Genomic DNA, 17,042 nt, shown 5'->3' with positions numbered 1-17,042 from the left:
ACAATCCTCATTTCAGGATTTCAGGGTATGACGAGAGGTAGTCAAAACCCTGTCAGAGAATGTGATTCCATTATTTCAGTCCTGGGTGGTACTCCTCTGTGACCAGGTGGTGACTTTTGAGAGGTTGTGTGTGACTGGACAGACAAGACACAGGAGATCTGTTTTTATACAAGATTTTTTTTTTTTTGGGGGGGGGGGGGGGGGAGGGGGTTAATTATGGTCTGTGAAGACTCAATGAGACCTTGGGTGTATTTTGAGAGGGACCACTTGTTACTACAGATGCGATGGCCGTGGGTGGCTAGGGTGAATGGAAGGGACTTCTTGGAATGGAATATGTGGCAGCTGTGGAAGTGAGGCTATTGCTGATGGTCGGTAGGTTTGATATGGATGGAGGTGGCTTGTTGGGTTGAGTAGGATCAAGTGAATCTAATGTGGGAGAAGGTGTTGAGCGAGTCTGGAGGAATGTGGATAGGGTGTCCTCATCCTCAATCCATATCATGGAGATGTCATCAGTGACTCTGAACCAAGTGAATGGATTGGATTCTGGGTGTTTAGGAAGGATTCCTCTAGATGGCCCATGAATAGGTTGGCATTGGATGTTGCCATGCAAGCTCCCATTGCCACACTGTGGATTTGTCTGTAGGTAATGCCTTCAAAGGAGAAGTAATTGTGGGTGAGGATATAGTTGGTCATGGCAGTTAGGAAGAATATTGTATGTTTGGAATTCGTCGGGTGTTGGGAACGGTAGTGTTCAATAGTGGTAAGGCCACAGGCATTTGGGATGATAGTGTAAACAGAGTGGCATCAATGTGACAAGTAGGATACCATGTAGTAAAGGAGCAGGAACTGTGGAGAGTCAGTGGAGGAAATGGTTGTTATCTTTTATATTGGAAGGTAGGTTGCAAGTAATAGGCTGAAGTATTGGTCCATGAGAGTATAGATTATCTCAGTGGGGGCAAAGTAACTATCTACAATGGTGCACCTTGGCAATTGGATTTGTGGACTTTAGGAAGCATGTAAAGGTAGGAATGTGGGGAGTGGTATGAGTGAAGAGAGAGATAGACTCTGTAGAGAGGTTCTAGGATGGGTCTAAGGAATTGAGGAGTGACTGGAGATCCTGCTGGATTTCTGGAATGGGGTCACTGTGGCAGGGTTGTAGGTGGATGATTCTGACAGCTGGCAGAAGTTTTCAGATGTTTTTCTATGTTATATAAGTATTTTTTCATATTTTCAACCTCCACCATGGATCTTTGCTCCTTCCATCTATGTCAAGACAGAAAAGTTTACTTCCCTAGCCAGAACCCAATCCCATATACTCTTCCTGTGTTGTTGCTTGGCTCATGGAATCCCCCCCCCCCCCCCAAACAGCCCTTCCTCTCACAATGACCTCCATGTTTTCAGATTCTGCCCATTGTTAATCCTCACCAACATAGACCTGCAGAACCACATCAATCCATCCCAAACCTCCTTGCAATACTCCCTCTCCATCCGTAAAATTCTCCGACTGTGCAATCCCAAATTCCTGAATTCCATATCACACATTGAAACCCTTGCCCTTCAAGAACTAGAGCAACATGCATAATGCCATCTCAAAAAACTCTCCAACCTGTTCACTTTCTACTCTCACCTTGGACTGCCACTATCCACCACTTCTACAACATTCTCCTAGTGTCCTCCACATCCCCTCATAGCTGACAAAGCTTGCCTGACAGACCTACTACATTTAACTCACCTTAAAATCTCCATCCCATCACCATACAGAATACAGAACCAAGCAGGCTCGAAACGCAGTCAGGAACTTTTTCTCCAGAAGTCTTAGCCCTGCAGAAATATCAGTCCTTTCCGAAGGCTTTGTCTTTTGCTCTACTCCCAAATTCAATCATGCAGGACTTGTTAAAGCCTCTTTATTCATCTCTCAGTCACTATGTGATGTTCACCTACTTTATTTCTTCGTTGATGGTCCTCGGTGTCGATGCACTGCATTGTGATACTGGCTGAAAAATGGGGGTGGAAGTTTAACACCGATCACTGTTAATGACGTAGCCAACAGTTGCACAATTGTGTTTCACAGTTCTTTACTTTCACTGTTCACAACCCCCCCCCCCCCCCCCCCAATGTTACACAGTTATATGGCCAGTTAACTATGGCCTCATTAATAGGCTGCAGGCAAACATCAGCATATTGCTTCAGTAGCTTACTGTTGAATATCTATGAGCAGTAGAATTACAATTAAAACATAACTCCTTAAATTAACTGAATACATCTTAAAACTGGTTCTTTTTAACAGTTTCTTGTACCACAAGGGTTAAGCCAAATTATTGTATTGTATTGTATATTTATTGATCCTGTGAATCATACACTGTACAGGGGTACATAATGATATAGGACAAGTCAAATAATTGGCAATAAAGTTTAACAGAAAAAAAGCTGTTGCATGGTTTTCAGTATATAGCAATATAACTCTAACATATGGGAATAACATTTCACAAATAAATTTTACACGCACACATTTCATACTTTTGGCCTTGATTATACAGACACACACACATATATGTAATAGACCACATATAATACTCAGATAAATCTAATGTACACATTTCTTATTTTGGCCTTAATTGCATAAACTATTTAAATTTTTCACATACTTACATTGTAGATAAAAATCCATCAACACTATAGTAACAATTCTGTAGCAAGTAGTCACTCACTGCAGTTTTGAATTTATGCAAGCCAGTTATTGCCTTAATTTCTTTAGGTAGTTTGTTATACAGTTTTTTTCCTGCTTGCAAGGGTCCTTTTTGTTTTAGTGTTGTATGTGAAAACTGCATATGTAAATCTTGATTATTTCTTGTGTTGTATGAATGGATATTTTGGTTTTTTGGAGCAATCTTGTTATTTTCATCTACAATTTTCCTTATAAACATTATTGTTTCTAGGATATATAGGCATGGTAATGGAAGAATATGAAGCTTTTTAAATGAGGGTTTGCATGAAGATTGAGGTGCTAAGCCTTCCATGGCTCTTATAATTCTTTTTTGTGCAATAAAACAGCTTTTGTTGGGTGGTGAATTTCTCCAGCAAATTAAACAATATCTTAGTAATGATTCTGCTTGGGCATAGTACACATTTTTTATGGCTTGCATAGATGTGTACCCAGCAAGAATTTTTATACTATAACAAATGATATTTAATTTACTACTTAGGTGTTGCGTGTGTTTCTGCCATCTTAGGTCATCTTGGATCCAAACTCCCAAAAACTTGGTGCTATTTACAATTTCAAGTCTTTTGCCTAACAGTTCTATGGTTGCAGTTAAAGGCTGTTTATTCTGCACTGTGTGTAGATGCATAGTGTTTGTTTTATGTGTGTTTATTATTAAGTTGTTCATTGCGAACCACTTTGATACATGTGTAGTGCTCTTTTTTATTTCATTTTGGAGCTCTTCCTGGGTCTTTCCTTTGATAAGTATATTTGTATCATTGGCATATTTAATGTACTTATAGTTAGGGCTGGATGGTTCCAGGTCATTTACAAACAGCAAGAACAGGATTGGTCCCAGTACAGAACACTGTGGCACACCGTATTTAACACACTGTTTTTCAGATTGATAGGAAGTTAAATTTTTTCCTTCTTTTTACAAGACTTCAACTATTTGGTGTCTGTTTTGTAGATATGACTTTACCCATTCATAGGCTGCGCCTCTGACACCAACATTTTCTAGCTTTCTAAGCAAAAGACCATGGTTAATGATGTCAAATGCTTTTGAAAGATCTAGGAATATTGCTGCTATGTGTTCTTTTTTATCTAATGCATTTAAAGCTTCATTTAAGAAATCGATAATTGCTGTCTCAGTGGATTTACATTTTCGGAAACCATGCTGTGTAGCTGAGAAAAGTTTATTTTTTTTTGATGAAATCTAAGAGTCTTTTATAAAAGATTTTTTTCAATTATTTTAGAAAAAACAGATAGTAGAGAGACTGGCCTATAATTTGTTATATCTGTTTTTTCACCCTTTTTGACAATGGCTTCACTTTAGCTATTTTTAGCCTTTCTGGGAAGATTTCCTGAGAAACTGAACTATTGCATATGTCTACCATGGGCTTAACTACTAAGGGTGCACATTTTTTAATGATATGGTCTGGTATGTTGTCAGTACCAGAGGAAAATTTTGATTTTAGCTCCCCTATTGTTTTTAGCATTTCCTGTTCATCTCTTGGGTGTAGGAAGAGAGACTTGTTACTAGGGATAGTTTTAATCTGATTTGCAGTGACAGCATTTTGAAAGTTTTGCTTCACCAGAATCTCAGCTGCCTCAGAGAAATATGAGTTAAAATTATTTGCTATCTGCTGGGGATCAGATATTACAGAAGTGTTTTCATTCAGTTTGATATTATGGTATTCTCTCCATTTTACTCCTGTTTCATGCCTTACAATCTCCCATATGGCTTTCATTTTATTTTGTGCATTTGCTATGAAGGAACTATTTGCCATTTTTTGCTTCTTTTATGACTTTAGTTAAAATCTTTTTGTAGTTCTTAAAATAGGAATCAAATTCTGGGGATGTGGTGTGCTGTCTAGATATTTCATGAAGTAGTCTCTTTTTCTTCACAGATATTTGTATCCCTGTTGTGACCCATTTTATTGTCAGATCCTTTTTTGTGGCTGTCTTTTGTTTAAATGATGAAATTGACAGATATAGTTATACAAACAATACTTTTGATGCAACAGGTAATTACTTTGGAATTAATTAAGAGCTGGCTTTGCTAACATGTTTTCGAATAGAGCCAAATAAATACTTAAGAATGTTTATTATTAATCCAGAATTTATATTTGTTTATAAGTCAATGGTAGAATTTAAGTTACGAAACAATTACTGATTTCACCCTATAACGAAAGATATTAACTAGGAATAGTCAAAATAAATCAGGAAATTAATGACATACACAAAACTAGATCTGGTGTTATCTTCTTTAAAACTGAGAGCCAACCTTTTTCTTTTATGAAAATACAGATTATACTCACATACATTAATGATATCTAGTCAAAAATGGAAAAAATGAATTTAAGGAGGCAGATGGCAAAACAAGAGAGGAAATAAAAAGATTCCAGTTTGCTTCGTCACAACTGCAGTGTAAAAACTTTTTTGCCACCAATCAGACTCAACCAAGGACCAATGTTGAACTCTTGCCTGACTCAGTTCACTCCTCCATTCAACCATGATCCACCCCCAATGACCCCCAAATCATCCCTTGCTAACTTTGCAGAATTTCTTAACCTTGAACCTTGCCTCACCATCATTTCCAAATCCCTCAACATGCAAACTGATCTTGCATCCGTGGAAAGAACTGCAATCCCCCACACAAACATTGATGCCAACATTATAATCCTACCTGCTGACAAAGGCTCCACCACTGTTGTTTTGAACCACAAAGATTACCTGGCAGAAGCACCCTGTCAGCTGTCAGATTCATCCACCTACAATCCCTGGCACAGTGACCCCATTCCAGAAATCCAGCAGGATCTCCAGTCACTCCTGAAATCATTAGGCCCATCCTAGAATCTCCCTACAGAGTCTATCTCTCTCTTCACCTCAACCACTCCCTGCACTCCTAGCTTCTACGTGCTTCCTAAAGTCCATAAACCCAATCAGCCAAGATGCACCATTGGGGCTGGTTACTGTGCCCCCACTGAAAGAATCTCCGCTCTCATGGACCAACACCTTCAGCCTATTACTTGCAACCTACCTTCCAATAGAAGAGATAACAACCATTTCCTCCACCGACTCCCCACAGTTCCTGCTCCTTTACCACATGGTACCATGCTTGTCACTATTGATGTCTCTCTGTTTACAATAACATTCCTAACACCCAGAATCCCAAAACTCTTGCGTGTTTCATATTCACTAATGACATCTTCGTCATATGGGTTGAAGCCACATTCCCCCAGAATCTCAACACTTTCTCCCCCAATCGCTTCACCAGGTCCTACTCAACCCAATAAACCATCTTCTTTGATGTTGACCTCCAGCTCAAAGATGGCTACATCAGTACTTCCACCCATATCAAAACTATCAACCAACAGAAATACCCTCACATCAACAGTTGCTGCATATTCCATTCCAAGAAGTCCCTTCCATACATCCCAGCCACCCACGGCCATCACATCTGTAGCGATGAGCAAAATACACCAAGTGTCTCAGTGAGGGCTTCACAGACCTTAATTACCCTCCCAGCCTTGTACAAAACAGGTCTCATGTGCCTTATCTGTCCAGTCACACACAACCTCCCAAGGTCATCGTCCAGTCACAGAGGAGCATTCCCCTTGTGATTCATTACCACCCAGGACTGGAGCAACTGAATCACATTCTCCAGCAGGGTTTCGATTACTTCTCGTCATGCCCTGAAATGAGATTGTCCTACCCACTATCCCTCTCACCCTACCCACAGTGGTATTCTGCAACCTACTGAACCTACACAATATCCTTCCCCCCCCCCCCCCCCTACACCCCTCCTCCTTGTCACCCCCCCCCCCCCCCTCCACTCCTCACAACTCCTGCTCCCAGCCTCTTGCTATATTGTTCATATCCATGTAGTAGACCTAGATGCAAGACCTGTCCCGTACATCCTCCCACCACCAACTACTCCATTCCAGTCACCCCATCACCTACCCAATCAAAGGCAGGGCTACCTGTGAAACCAGTTGTGAGATCTACAAGCTAAGCTGCAACCACTCTGCTGCATTCTATGTAGGCATGACAACCAACAAGCTGTCTGTCCACATGAATGGGCACCGACAAGCTGTGGCCAACAAACAGCTGGACCACCCCATTGCAGACTATGCAGCCCAATGCAATGTTCTTCATTTCAATGACTGTTTCACAGTCTGTACCATGTGGATCCTTCACACCAATACCACCTTTTCTGAATTGCACAGGTGGGCACTCTCCCTGCAATATATCCTATGTTCCTGTAACCCTCCTAGCCTCAACCTTCATTATTCTTTGTTCCTACACTCTAGCTTCTTCCCTGTACCCATTCCAGCACTACACAGTTCTCTGTTCCACCGATGCACCAACAGTCTTTTTGCCTCGCTCCTTTTCCGCTAATAACCCCCCCCTCCCCCCCACCCTGCTTCCTGCCCTTCGTCTAACCTCCTCATTGCACATAGCTGCCCTACCCTCTCTCCACCTTATCCCAGTATTCTCCCACAAGCAGCACTTAGCACTTTACCGGCCCCCCACCCCTACTCTGCTATCCCTCCTCATCGCTGCCCCAGCCTCCTCCTTACTCCCACCACTTAGTTGCATCTCCCACATGTGCAGCTGCTTAAAGTGTGGCCTCAGCAGCCAGAGACTGCAGTCATGTGTGTGTGAGTTGGATTTGCGTGAGTGCGTGTGTGTATGTTCTATTTCCAACAAAGCCCTTGTTGGCCAAAAGCTCATTTTCTGACAGTTTGTTTGTTGTGCCTATCTGCGACTCAGCATTTCTGCTATTTGATGAGTAGCAACTGTCCTTTAGATAATAGTGTACCAAACCTTAGGTTAACAAGGTGCCAAGTCCAGTGCCTGTGCTTCAATATTTTCCATGAAGCAGCTGGCCACCAATGGACTAAGTGGACTACTCACGGGGATGCATTCCATCTGTTCATAGAAGGCGCCATTCCGTATGAAATAGCTTGTGGTGAGATATGCATCTTAGTGATGTCATGCGCAAAAATGAAACTGATGCACTCCAGAGAGTCACTGAGTGGTAATTTGGTAAACAAAGAAACAACATTAACGCTGACCAGGCTGTCATCTGGTCCAAGTTTTAGTTTCTACAGCTTCTCAGTGAAATGTCCTGAGTTCTTTACGTATGTATCAGTCTTTCCCATGTGTGGCTGAAGCAAAGAGGCCAAATGTTTTTCCATTTCATACATCGGTGAGCCAGGAGCGCTAATAATTGGTCTTAATGGAACACTATTCTTATGAATATTTGGTAATCCATACAGCTGAGGTGGTAGGCCTTCTGTTTTGCATAGGTTCCTCTGTATATCAGTCAAGAACCAATTTGTGTTCCAGATGATCCATTGCATTGGATCTGCACTTAGTTTTCTTATGTCATCGGATCTAATAGGTCCCCGATATTTTGCCCATAATGTTTGATATTTGTTATGATGGTCACCATTTTCGTTATCGGCAGGCAGTACCAAATGCTCTTGTCAGCATTCAGACAAATGATAGTTTGTGAATCTTCTTTCTTTGGCTTGCAAGCTGGTGGTTTTTCTCGGTGCAGTATCCTGGCAGTTTCAGTGTGTATTTTCTGATCTCTTTCACAAAGAAGGGTCTGAATGGTCACTTCGGTATTAGCAATGATGTCCCCCATAGGTATAGTTCTTGGGATGATAGCAAAATTCCCTCCTATTTAAAGGACAGACTCTTCCTCTTTATTCAATTGTTGTTTAGTGAAGTTGACCACTGTGACTTCCTAAGAGAGCCAAACAGTCTCTGTGCCAACATAAAAATAGCCATGGAAGTAGGAAAAGACCAACAACTAGCCTTTCTAGATCACAAGAATGATGAGGAATGGGGCAAACATGGAACGTAGCGGGTATACTTACACAATCTGTGAGATCACCACCTGAGCCAGAAAAGAGGCATCGTTAATATGCTTGTAATGTGAGCAAGATGAATGTGTTAGCCACAGCACCATGGACGTGAGATGCAACACCTGGGAAGAGTTCTGAGGAGCAACGGGTACTTCACTAGTTGCATAAGAAGTGTCACAGAATCAAACACCCGACAGCATCGGAAAAAGAAATGTCAGGTACAGCCTTTCTGCCATGCATCCCCAGAGTGACAGATATAATCAGCCATATATTGTGTGAACACAGTGTAAAGATTATTTATAAACTGATTAAAAAATCAAAGAGTATCTGTGACTGGCAAAGGAGAAAATGGACCCACTTCCAATGTTGGGAATGTACTACATACCATCTACATGGTTAGACGTGCATTTCAGAATGACTGAATGATCAATCAACACTGGGATCACTGAACATAAGTGGCGTTGCAGGTTGGGGCAGGTGGAGAAATTGGCTGTGGCAGAGCACACTCTGTGTAAGACCGACCAGGTAGTAAAATTTACCGATACAGAAGTTCTTGATGTAGAGGAGAGAGACTGGCCACATAGTAAAATTCGCCGATATGGAAGATCTTGTTGTAGAGAAGATCTTATTCAGAGAAGCTATAGAAATACACAAACATGAGAATAGTTTCAAGAAGAAAGAAAAAAAGCCTCATGGTGAATGATTCCTGAATTTCTGTGCTGCAGCGAATGACTACAGTTTGTAACAATGGTAGAACCACACTGGAAATGCCCACAGAAGAACCATAGGACATTCGTGACCAGGTGCATATAATCTGCATCCATGAGTTTGACTCCAGTCCGCCACCAGCATTGAAGTTTTGACAATGCCAGCTACTCATGCTGGCAAAATGCCAGTATAATCAGCAGACAAATGTCGTCTGAAGAACCAGAGACAGAAGCCAACAGGCAGTTTGTCAACAAGTGGCCACAGAAGCCTTAGCAATATTATAATTACAATATGTCCAGAGGCATGTAAGCAGTCATTCTTGTTCATAATATTGTTGCAGGAGAAGCTGAATAGCACCATGGCATAGTGGTTATGATACTAAACTGTTGCATGGAGGGTCATGAGCTCAAAACTCACCTGGACTGTACAGTTTTAATTTCTATATTTGGTTTGAGTACATTCTAGAAGTATCCACAAATGTCAAGAATCATTGTACTGGAATGTTCTGTAGCTGTATATATACTGTATGTGTTCTGGCCGGAGGCAGTTCACTCCGCGCTCTTGTATGAGCAAGTGCTGTATAAACCTTTTTCGAGTAAAGTTAGTGTTCGTCCTTCATCTAATTACAACTTCTTCTTCATGACATTATTCTGGTAGAGACACTGGGTAGTGAAACTTGTGATAGTGCACATTATCAACGACACAGTGGTTCCCATCAGGGCATGACAGAGCTGTCATTTACATAGCGATAAACCCGAGTTTGAGCTATATTCAACAGATCGCAATCTATCGGAGACAGAAGAAAAAGAGGATGATACAATGACAGCAACTGTGTGCCACCACATGAGACATCCTTCCAGGTTCTCTGGTGATGATGGCGAAGATCCAAACAAGTGGCTGAAGGTATATGAGCGTATAGCCAAATTTAACAAATGGGATGACACCGTGTGTTTGGCTAACATATTTTTCTACTTGGAGGGCACTGCCAAGCAATGGTATGATAACAACGAGGAAGAGTTCACAAACTGGGAAGTATTCCAGGTGGAACTGTGCAAGTATTTCGGCGACATACGATGACAGAAATGCAAGGCGGAAGATAAATTAAAGTGCAGGGCGCAGTGTCCAGGAGAAACTACATCATCCTACATTCAAGATGTCTTGGAGCTGAGTAAAATACTGGATCCTAGAAAGAAGGAGGAAGATAAGGTTGCACATCTCATGAAGGGTGTTGCTGAGAACATGTATCAAGCCCTACTCCTGAAGGAGGTTTTGACAGGTGCCGATATATCGAGACAAAACATCAAAAAAGAATTACACGCAACAAGTTTGAACGGCTTCCAAATGTCGTATCAATGTCTGTGATGGAGGAAGAAACTGATTTCACAAGTGTTCTTCGTCAGATAGTGAGAGAGGAAGTTCAGAAGGCACTTGGATTGCATGGTAAGCAAAAAACCGAGATGCTTCAAGACGTCATAAGGAAGGAAGTGGAACAGACATTGAACCCAATCTCTCGTCTTTCATTTCCCTTTAAAACAGTGAAAAAGTCGAGAAAACCATATTCATCGACAACAAAACATCTCTCCTGAAGGTGGCTAATGAGAAATATGTAAAACCTACAGGAAGATGTACCATTTGTGTGGGTATAAGTGGCCATACACAGCGCTTAGACTTCATTGTCTTACAAGAATGTAGTCATGATGTCATTCTCAGATGGGACTTTTTGAAAGCTTCTCAGGCAATTATAGATTGTGGTTGCTCGAAGATTACGCTAGACGAGATGAGATTCTGTGGACAGGAAGATGCACATCCCAGTGTGTGGAGATTATGTGTGCTGGATGAAGTGATCATTCCTGCAGTCAGTGCTAGAAAGGTAACTGTCACGTGTCATGCCATACATCAACCCATGGATCTTGTAGTGGAATGTAAGAGAAGCATACCACTGAAGAATAACTTCCCAGCCTCTGTCGTCTCATTTAAGAATGGATTTGGTGAATTGTGGATAGTAACCTGTTGCTGAGAACCGCAGATTCTTCCAAGCTGCATGTGTGTAACAAATGCTGAGCCATTAATTGAAGGACAGCTGAGCATCATTGAAACTTCCCATGCTGAGTCTGTGGGCAAAATTAGTGCTACCACTATGAGACAAGATCTTTTAGCTCAACTATCACCAGATCTGACTAGGGAACAACACAAGAAGCTACTTGCCATTCTTCAAGAGTTCTCTGAATCCTTCAATCCAAAAGGTGAAGAGAAAATTGGACAAATCGATGGTGAAGCACCGGATTAGCACTGGAGACCATCAACCAATAAGTCAAAAAGAATACTGTGTGTCAGCAACGGAACATCAAATAATTCGTGACGAGGTAGAGAAAATGATGAAGAATGACACCATTCAGCCTTCACAGAGCCCATGATCGTCACAGGTGGTCCTCGTCAGGAAGATGGATGGCAGTTGGCGCTTTTGTGTTGATTACAGAAAGCTTAACTGAAAAGGACATTTACCCTCTTCCATGAATTGACAATACATTAGATTGTCTGTTGGGGTCTAAGGTTTTCTCAACCATGGACATGTACTCAGGATACTGGCAAATCAAAGTTGATGAGACTGATTATGAGGAAACTGCATTCATCAGGCCTAAGGGCCTGTATGAGTTTAAGGTAATGCCGTTTGGTTTGTGTAATGCACCAGCAACTTTTGAACAGATGATGGATAATCTACTAAGGCACCTGAAGTGGACGATGTGTCTTTGTTATTTAAATGACATTATAGTGTTCTCAGAGACATTTGATGAACATATAAAAAGACTGAGGGCCATTCTTAAGTGTCTCCAACAAGGCGGACTGAAACTTAATCCAAGAAAGCGTCTCTTTGGAGCAAAAGAAATCAAAATACTTGGACACCTTGTGTCAAACGAAGGTGTGTGGCCAGACCCAGAAAAGGTGACCTATTCCTAAAAGTATTAGAGATGTGAGAAGCTTCCTCAGATTACGTTCTTATTACCGTCATTTTATCAAAGACTGTGTATCAAAGCCAGGCCACTCCAAGAGTTGTTGAAAGCTGATGCTATATTTATCTGGGGTGGTGCTCAACAAGATTCTTTCGATGTGGTATGAAGAGCTCTGACAACTGACTCTGTACTTGGTGTGTATGATGAGAGAGAACCTACAGGACTACACACAGATGCCAGTAGGTATGGGATCGGTGATGTTCTGTTGCAAATTTCGGATGGAAAAGAGAAGGTTATAGCCTATGCTTCTAGGACACTTGCAAAAGCCAAGAGAAACTATTCAATTACAGCAATTACAGAAAGAGAATGTCTTGCTGTGATCTGGATCATGTGCAAATTTCGACAGTATCTCCATGGAAGGCCATTCAGAGGTGTTACAGACCATCATTCACTTTGTTGGTTGACAGGTCTTAAGGATCCAACAGGACAACTTGCCAGGTGAGCATTATGTATTCAAGAGTATGACATTACCACAGTGTACAAAAGTGGAAGAAAACACAAAGATGCCGACTGTCTCTCAAGAAACCCTGTGCAGTACCATCAAGACTGATGAAGATAGTGACTGTCTTGCTGCACACCAGAATCTCTCTGCTGAGCAGAAGGACGCCAAGATATCTCAAATTATGCATGCCTTAAATTGGTCACAAGCAGACATTTGTAAAGGCAATTTGGGCCTTTACAAATGTCTGCTTGTGTCTGTGTATGGGCGGATGGATATGTGTGTGTGTGCGAGTGTATACCTGTCCTTTTTTCCCCCTAAGGTAAGTCTTTCTGCTCCCGGGATTGGAATGACTCCTTACCCTTTCCCTTAAAACCCACATCCTTTCGTCTTTCCCTCTCCTTCCCTCTTTCCTGACAAAGCAACCGTTGGTTGCGAAAGCTTGAATTTTGTGTGTATGTTTGTGTTTGTTTGTGTGTCTATTGACCTGCCAGCACTTTTGTTTGGTAAGTCACATCATCGTTGTTTTTAGATATATTTTTCCCATGTGGAATGTTTCCCTCTATAATATTCATATCATTAATGATGAGAATGAATAGAATTGGGGAGAACTTTGTGGTGCAACCTGACTAAAAGATGGGATTGGTTGATAGGACACATTCTGACACATCAAGGAATCACTAATTTAGTATTCGAGGGAAATGTGGGGATAAAAATTGTAGAGGAAAACCAAGTGATGAATACAGTAAGCACATTCAGAAGTATGTGGGTTGCAGTAGTTATTCAAAGATGAAGAAGCTTGCACAGGACAGAGTAAAATGTAGAGCTGCAACAAACCAGTCTTTGGACTGAAGAGCACTGCAACAACAACAACAACAACAAAACAAATTACACAGCAGTGTAGACAAGGGCTTGTACTTCGAAAAGTATGCCATTTATATGTAGTGACTACTAAGAGGCCTGTGAATTACATGTCACCCTCATCAGCATTATCACAAAAAATATTTGTTAAATTAATTACCTAAACATATCATTGCAGTATAGATATAATTTCTTTTTTTTAACAGCTACATCTAATATAATTGTGGCACACACTTCCTTTTGGGTGTCTGATATTTTAAATTTCTAAAATTGTGTAGCCGACTGGCAGTATTGGTAGTATTATTGATGATGTGGGATTCATTTCAATATACAGGGTGTTAAAAAAAAGTGGCAGTACTCATCGAAACAAGAAAAATAAGTCCAGTAAATGTGGGAAGTGGAAATACATATTTTCTGCAATAAACACGTGTTCACATGGGGTGTTCATTGTTGTGACCACTCATGACAGTGCACCCCTCTGCCTTCCAGTGTAAGGAATGATGCACTGTTTGAAGTATACCATATGTTGTTATACCTGCTGGCACGCATTGAAGATGCAACCCTGTAGCATCTGCACATCATTGACTGGCATGGTGTTGACAAATTCCTTCAAGTGTCCCCATAACCAAGCACCAAGCCCCCCCCCCCCCCCCTCCCACCCAACCACTTAGGTGAGGACGAGGACCCTGCATAGGTTCGTGATCAGGATAGAAAATATGGTTCTGGACACAAATTTATTTTTGTGATTATTATTCAAACCACACACAAATTAAGTAGTCCATGTCCATATACATTACTGAATGTACGAAGTTAGTGAAGCACTGACAAAGATTGGTGGAAAGCGACATGACGGCTAACTGTACCCAGGGCTCTTGATGTTCGAATGCTCTATAAAATCTCTTCTTGGCGTCGGATTTTCACGATTCAAGAATACCAAATACTAGCCAGATCCACATCTGAGGCAAATCCATTGTAAAGCAGCTTCCAATTGCCTCTCTTAGCAGCGCCAAAGTGTAACGTGCTACGGCTAGCCACATACTGCATACTGTTCACACCAAGGAGCTGCTCAGTTCTACCACCAAAACCACCTTTTACATCGTGCTATGCCACTTCCATTACGGAAGGACTTCCCTACATCTTTTATATATTACGAATACAAGTGCCCTATGCATGAACCAGCTTTCAATAAAGATTTTCTTTTTTTGAACATACACGTATTATAATAATTTATGATTTTAACAAATCATTTTGCTTTTTTCATATATTCATTACAAAACTCTAATTTTCCTGTCATACATCAAGGACTTTAAATAACAAAGAATACACACTCCATAATTGCAGATACACAGTTACATAATACTACCTACTTATAATCGATATAAGTGTTACAGGGCTTCCACTGTCAGTCTTCTGAAGTGCATGGATACTTACGTCCCTTGGATGCTGGAAATGTCTGCCGAACAGCTTATCAGAGGGCACTCTGTGCTATCGACATTTTTCAGCATAGATGGCACAGTCTCGTAGGCTATGTCCATTTGCTGAACCATAGCAGAATATCATATCCACCGTTTCACTTGTTGAATAGAAAGTTTCCATTGCTAAGAAGTGGTGGAAGAGACAAATTGTAAATGTAGTACACTATTTGTACACACAAGTAGCACAGTAACAGTAAACACATAAGCCAATCCATGCTTGGAAGAAGGCAAAACACCTATGTACCTAGGGTGGACAGTAATGAACAATAAGGCAGACAAACATCTGAAAACTAACATAGCTTATAACACAACTCGAACCACACAACTGACCACAGACCACCTAATGTTAGGTAAAATACTGTGAGTAAGACATCATAATACCCAGTCGACACATCTGACGAAGCACCAGTGGAACGACTGTGCTATATCTACAATCAAGCGTTGTGCAGCCCTTCCTATAAACTTGTTTGTCTCTAAAACTATGTGTTTCTGGACCCATGGTTTATTGGACTTATTTTTCTTGTTTTGATGAGTACTACCACTTTTAAAAGTATTTGACACTTTGTTTTGAACACCCTGTATTGAAGATTTGACAATCTAGTATTGTCAATAAATACTGGATTCATTCAGTCCGCTTTTCAAGATGCCAGTGTCAAAGCTCAGTTAAGCAAGTATTATTTGCTCATAAATATTTAACACAGAATGTACAGTAACACATATAGGTGAGAGATTGGTGCAAGATTTCAGATTTTATACCAATGGGTATTTGAACTTCTGAAGCTTAGTAAACCACAACATTTTAGAAACATTTATGATGCTCACTGAGAATCAGACACAGAACCTCTGCACCAACCAGTGCCACAGTATTCATTATAAGAAGTTATATTCCTTCATCTGTTTGGGTACCTCTTGTGAGCTTGTTCCTATAATTCCAATATTTTAAACTTGAAAAATATGCACGGAAAATATCAAGTGGTATTACAAAATTCTTTCTCATGTTTTTGGTTTACTTACATAATTTTTGGAAAGGAATATTTCTGACTAGATATGGTTTTCAAGTCTTTGCAGCAGAGAGTCAAAAATAGAGTAACTGACCTGAAAGAAGAATTAGTCCTGTGGGTCTCTGGTAGCTGTCAGATGACCGTAGCACGAATGAGAAGAATTCTTGTGGAAGCAAAAGCAGCAAAGGAATTATGCACAACTTTGCTTTCTGAGACCAAGTCAGCTATTAAGGTAAGAATAATTCTATAGTAACATTAAGATTTTGTTCCAGTTTTGGTATATACAGGCACTTACACAGTTTGATGAATATGCTACAAAATTGAAAGTGCACAGCCTCTGTGTTGATGTTAGTAGCAAAAACAGTACTGTGTTATTTCTGTTAATAAAATCTGTGAAATAAACCAGCACTATGGTATCTAGGTTACACTACAAGCACAGGGATACTTTTACAGTAAGTCCTCATTGTGTTTCATATAGTGTACACCTGTACTGTTCAATACCATTTGACCTTGCAACAGCACCAATTAAAGTTTTCTCATTCTAATAAAAAAAAAGACTGTGGCAGCAGTGATGTTTGCCAGCAATATGGACTGACTCCAGAAAATAAAGGTAATAAGACAGTGAGTATAAATATGTGTCTCAAGGATGCTTAAATAGAGCTGTTGCTATTCTATTTTAGCGTTTCTGCCACTCTCTTTTAGACACCTGTTGTGATGAAATTATCACAGTTGCAATATCTTCTGCCAACTGAGCACATTCACTATTAAATAGTTATAGAAAATATTCATCCATAGAAACAAGAATGTAATTCCTACTTAATCTTTGCTTATGGAAATGAGGCAAAGTCACATGGAGTAAGGTCAGGAACTCCGAATGCTAGTATAAAGTTTAGATTGTAAATCTGTAAATGAATATTTATTATGAAAATTAAATGATAATACTTAACTTTGAGAAATACATAAATGT

At 40.5% G+C, this 17,042-nt stretch overlaps 1 protein-coding gene across 1 annotated transcript in view; it reads left to right on the top strand.

The window, feature by feature from the left end:
* LOC126176580 (uncharacterized) overlaps positions 1–16,476 on the top strand; it is a 62,401-nt gene extending 45,925 nt beyond the window's left edge. The window contains exons 4-5 of the mRNA XM_049923742.1: positions 16,134–16,307; positions 16,363–16,476. Coding sequence (XP_049779699.1) covers positions 16,134–16,307; positions 16,363–16,476 — 288 coding nt within the window. The remainder of the gene's footprint in view (positions 1–16,133; positions 16,308–16,362) is intronic.
* The last annotated feature ends 566 nt before the right edge of the window (positions 16,477–17,042 follow it).

This window comes from Schistocerca cancellata, chromosome 3 (genome assembly GCF_023864275.1).
Source record: "Schistocerca cancellata isolate TAMUIC-IGC-003103 chromosome 3, iqSchCanc2.1, whole genome shotgun sequence".
Taxonomy (NCBI): domain Eukaryota; kingdom Metazoa; phylum Arthropoda; class Insecta; order Orthoptera; family Acrididae; genus Schistocerca; species Schistocerca cancellata.
The sequence above is the reverse complement of the archived record's forward strand: the minus strand, read 5'-3'. Positions and strand labels throughout refer to the sequence as shown.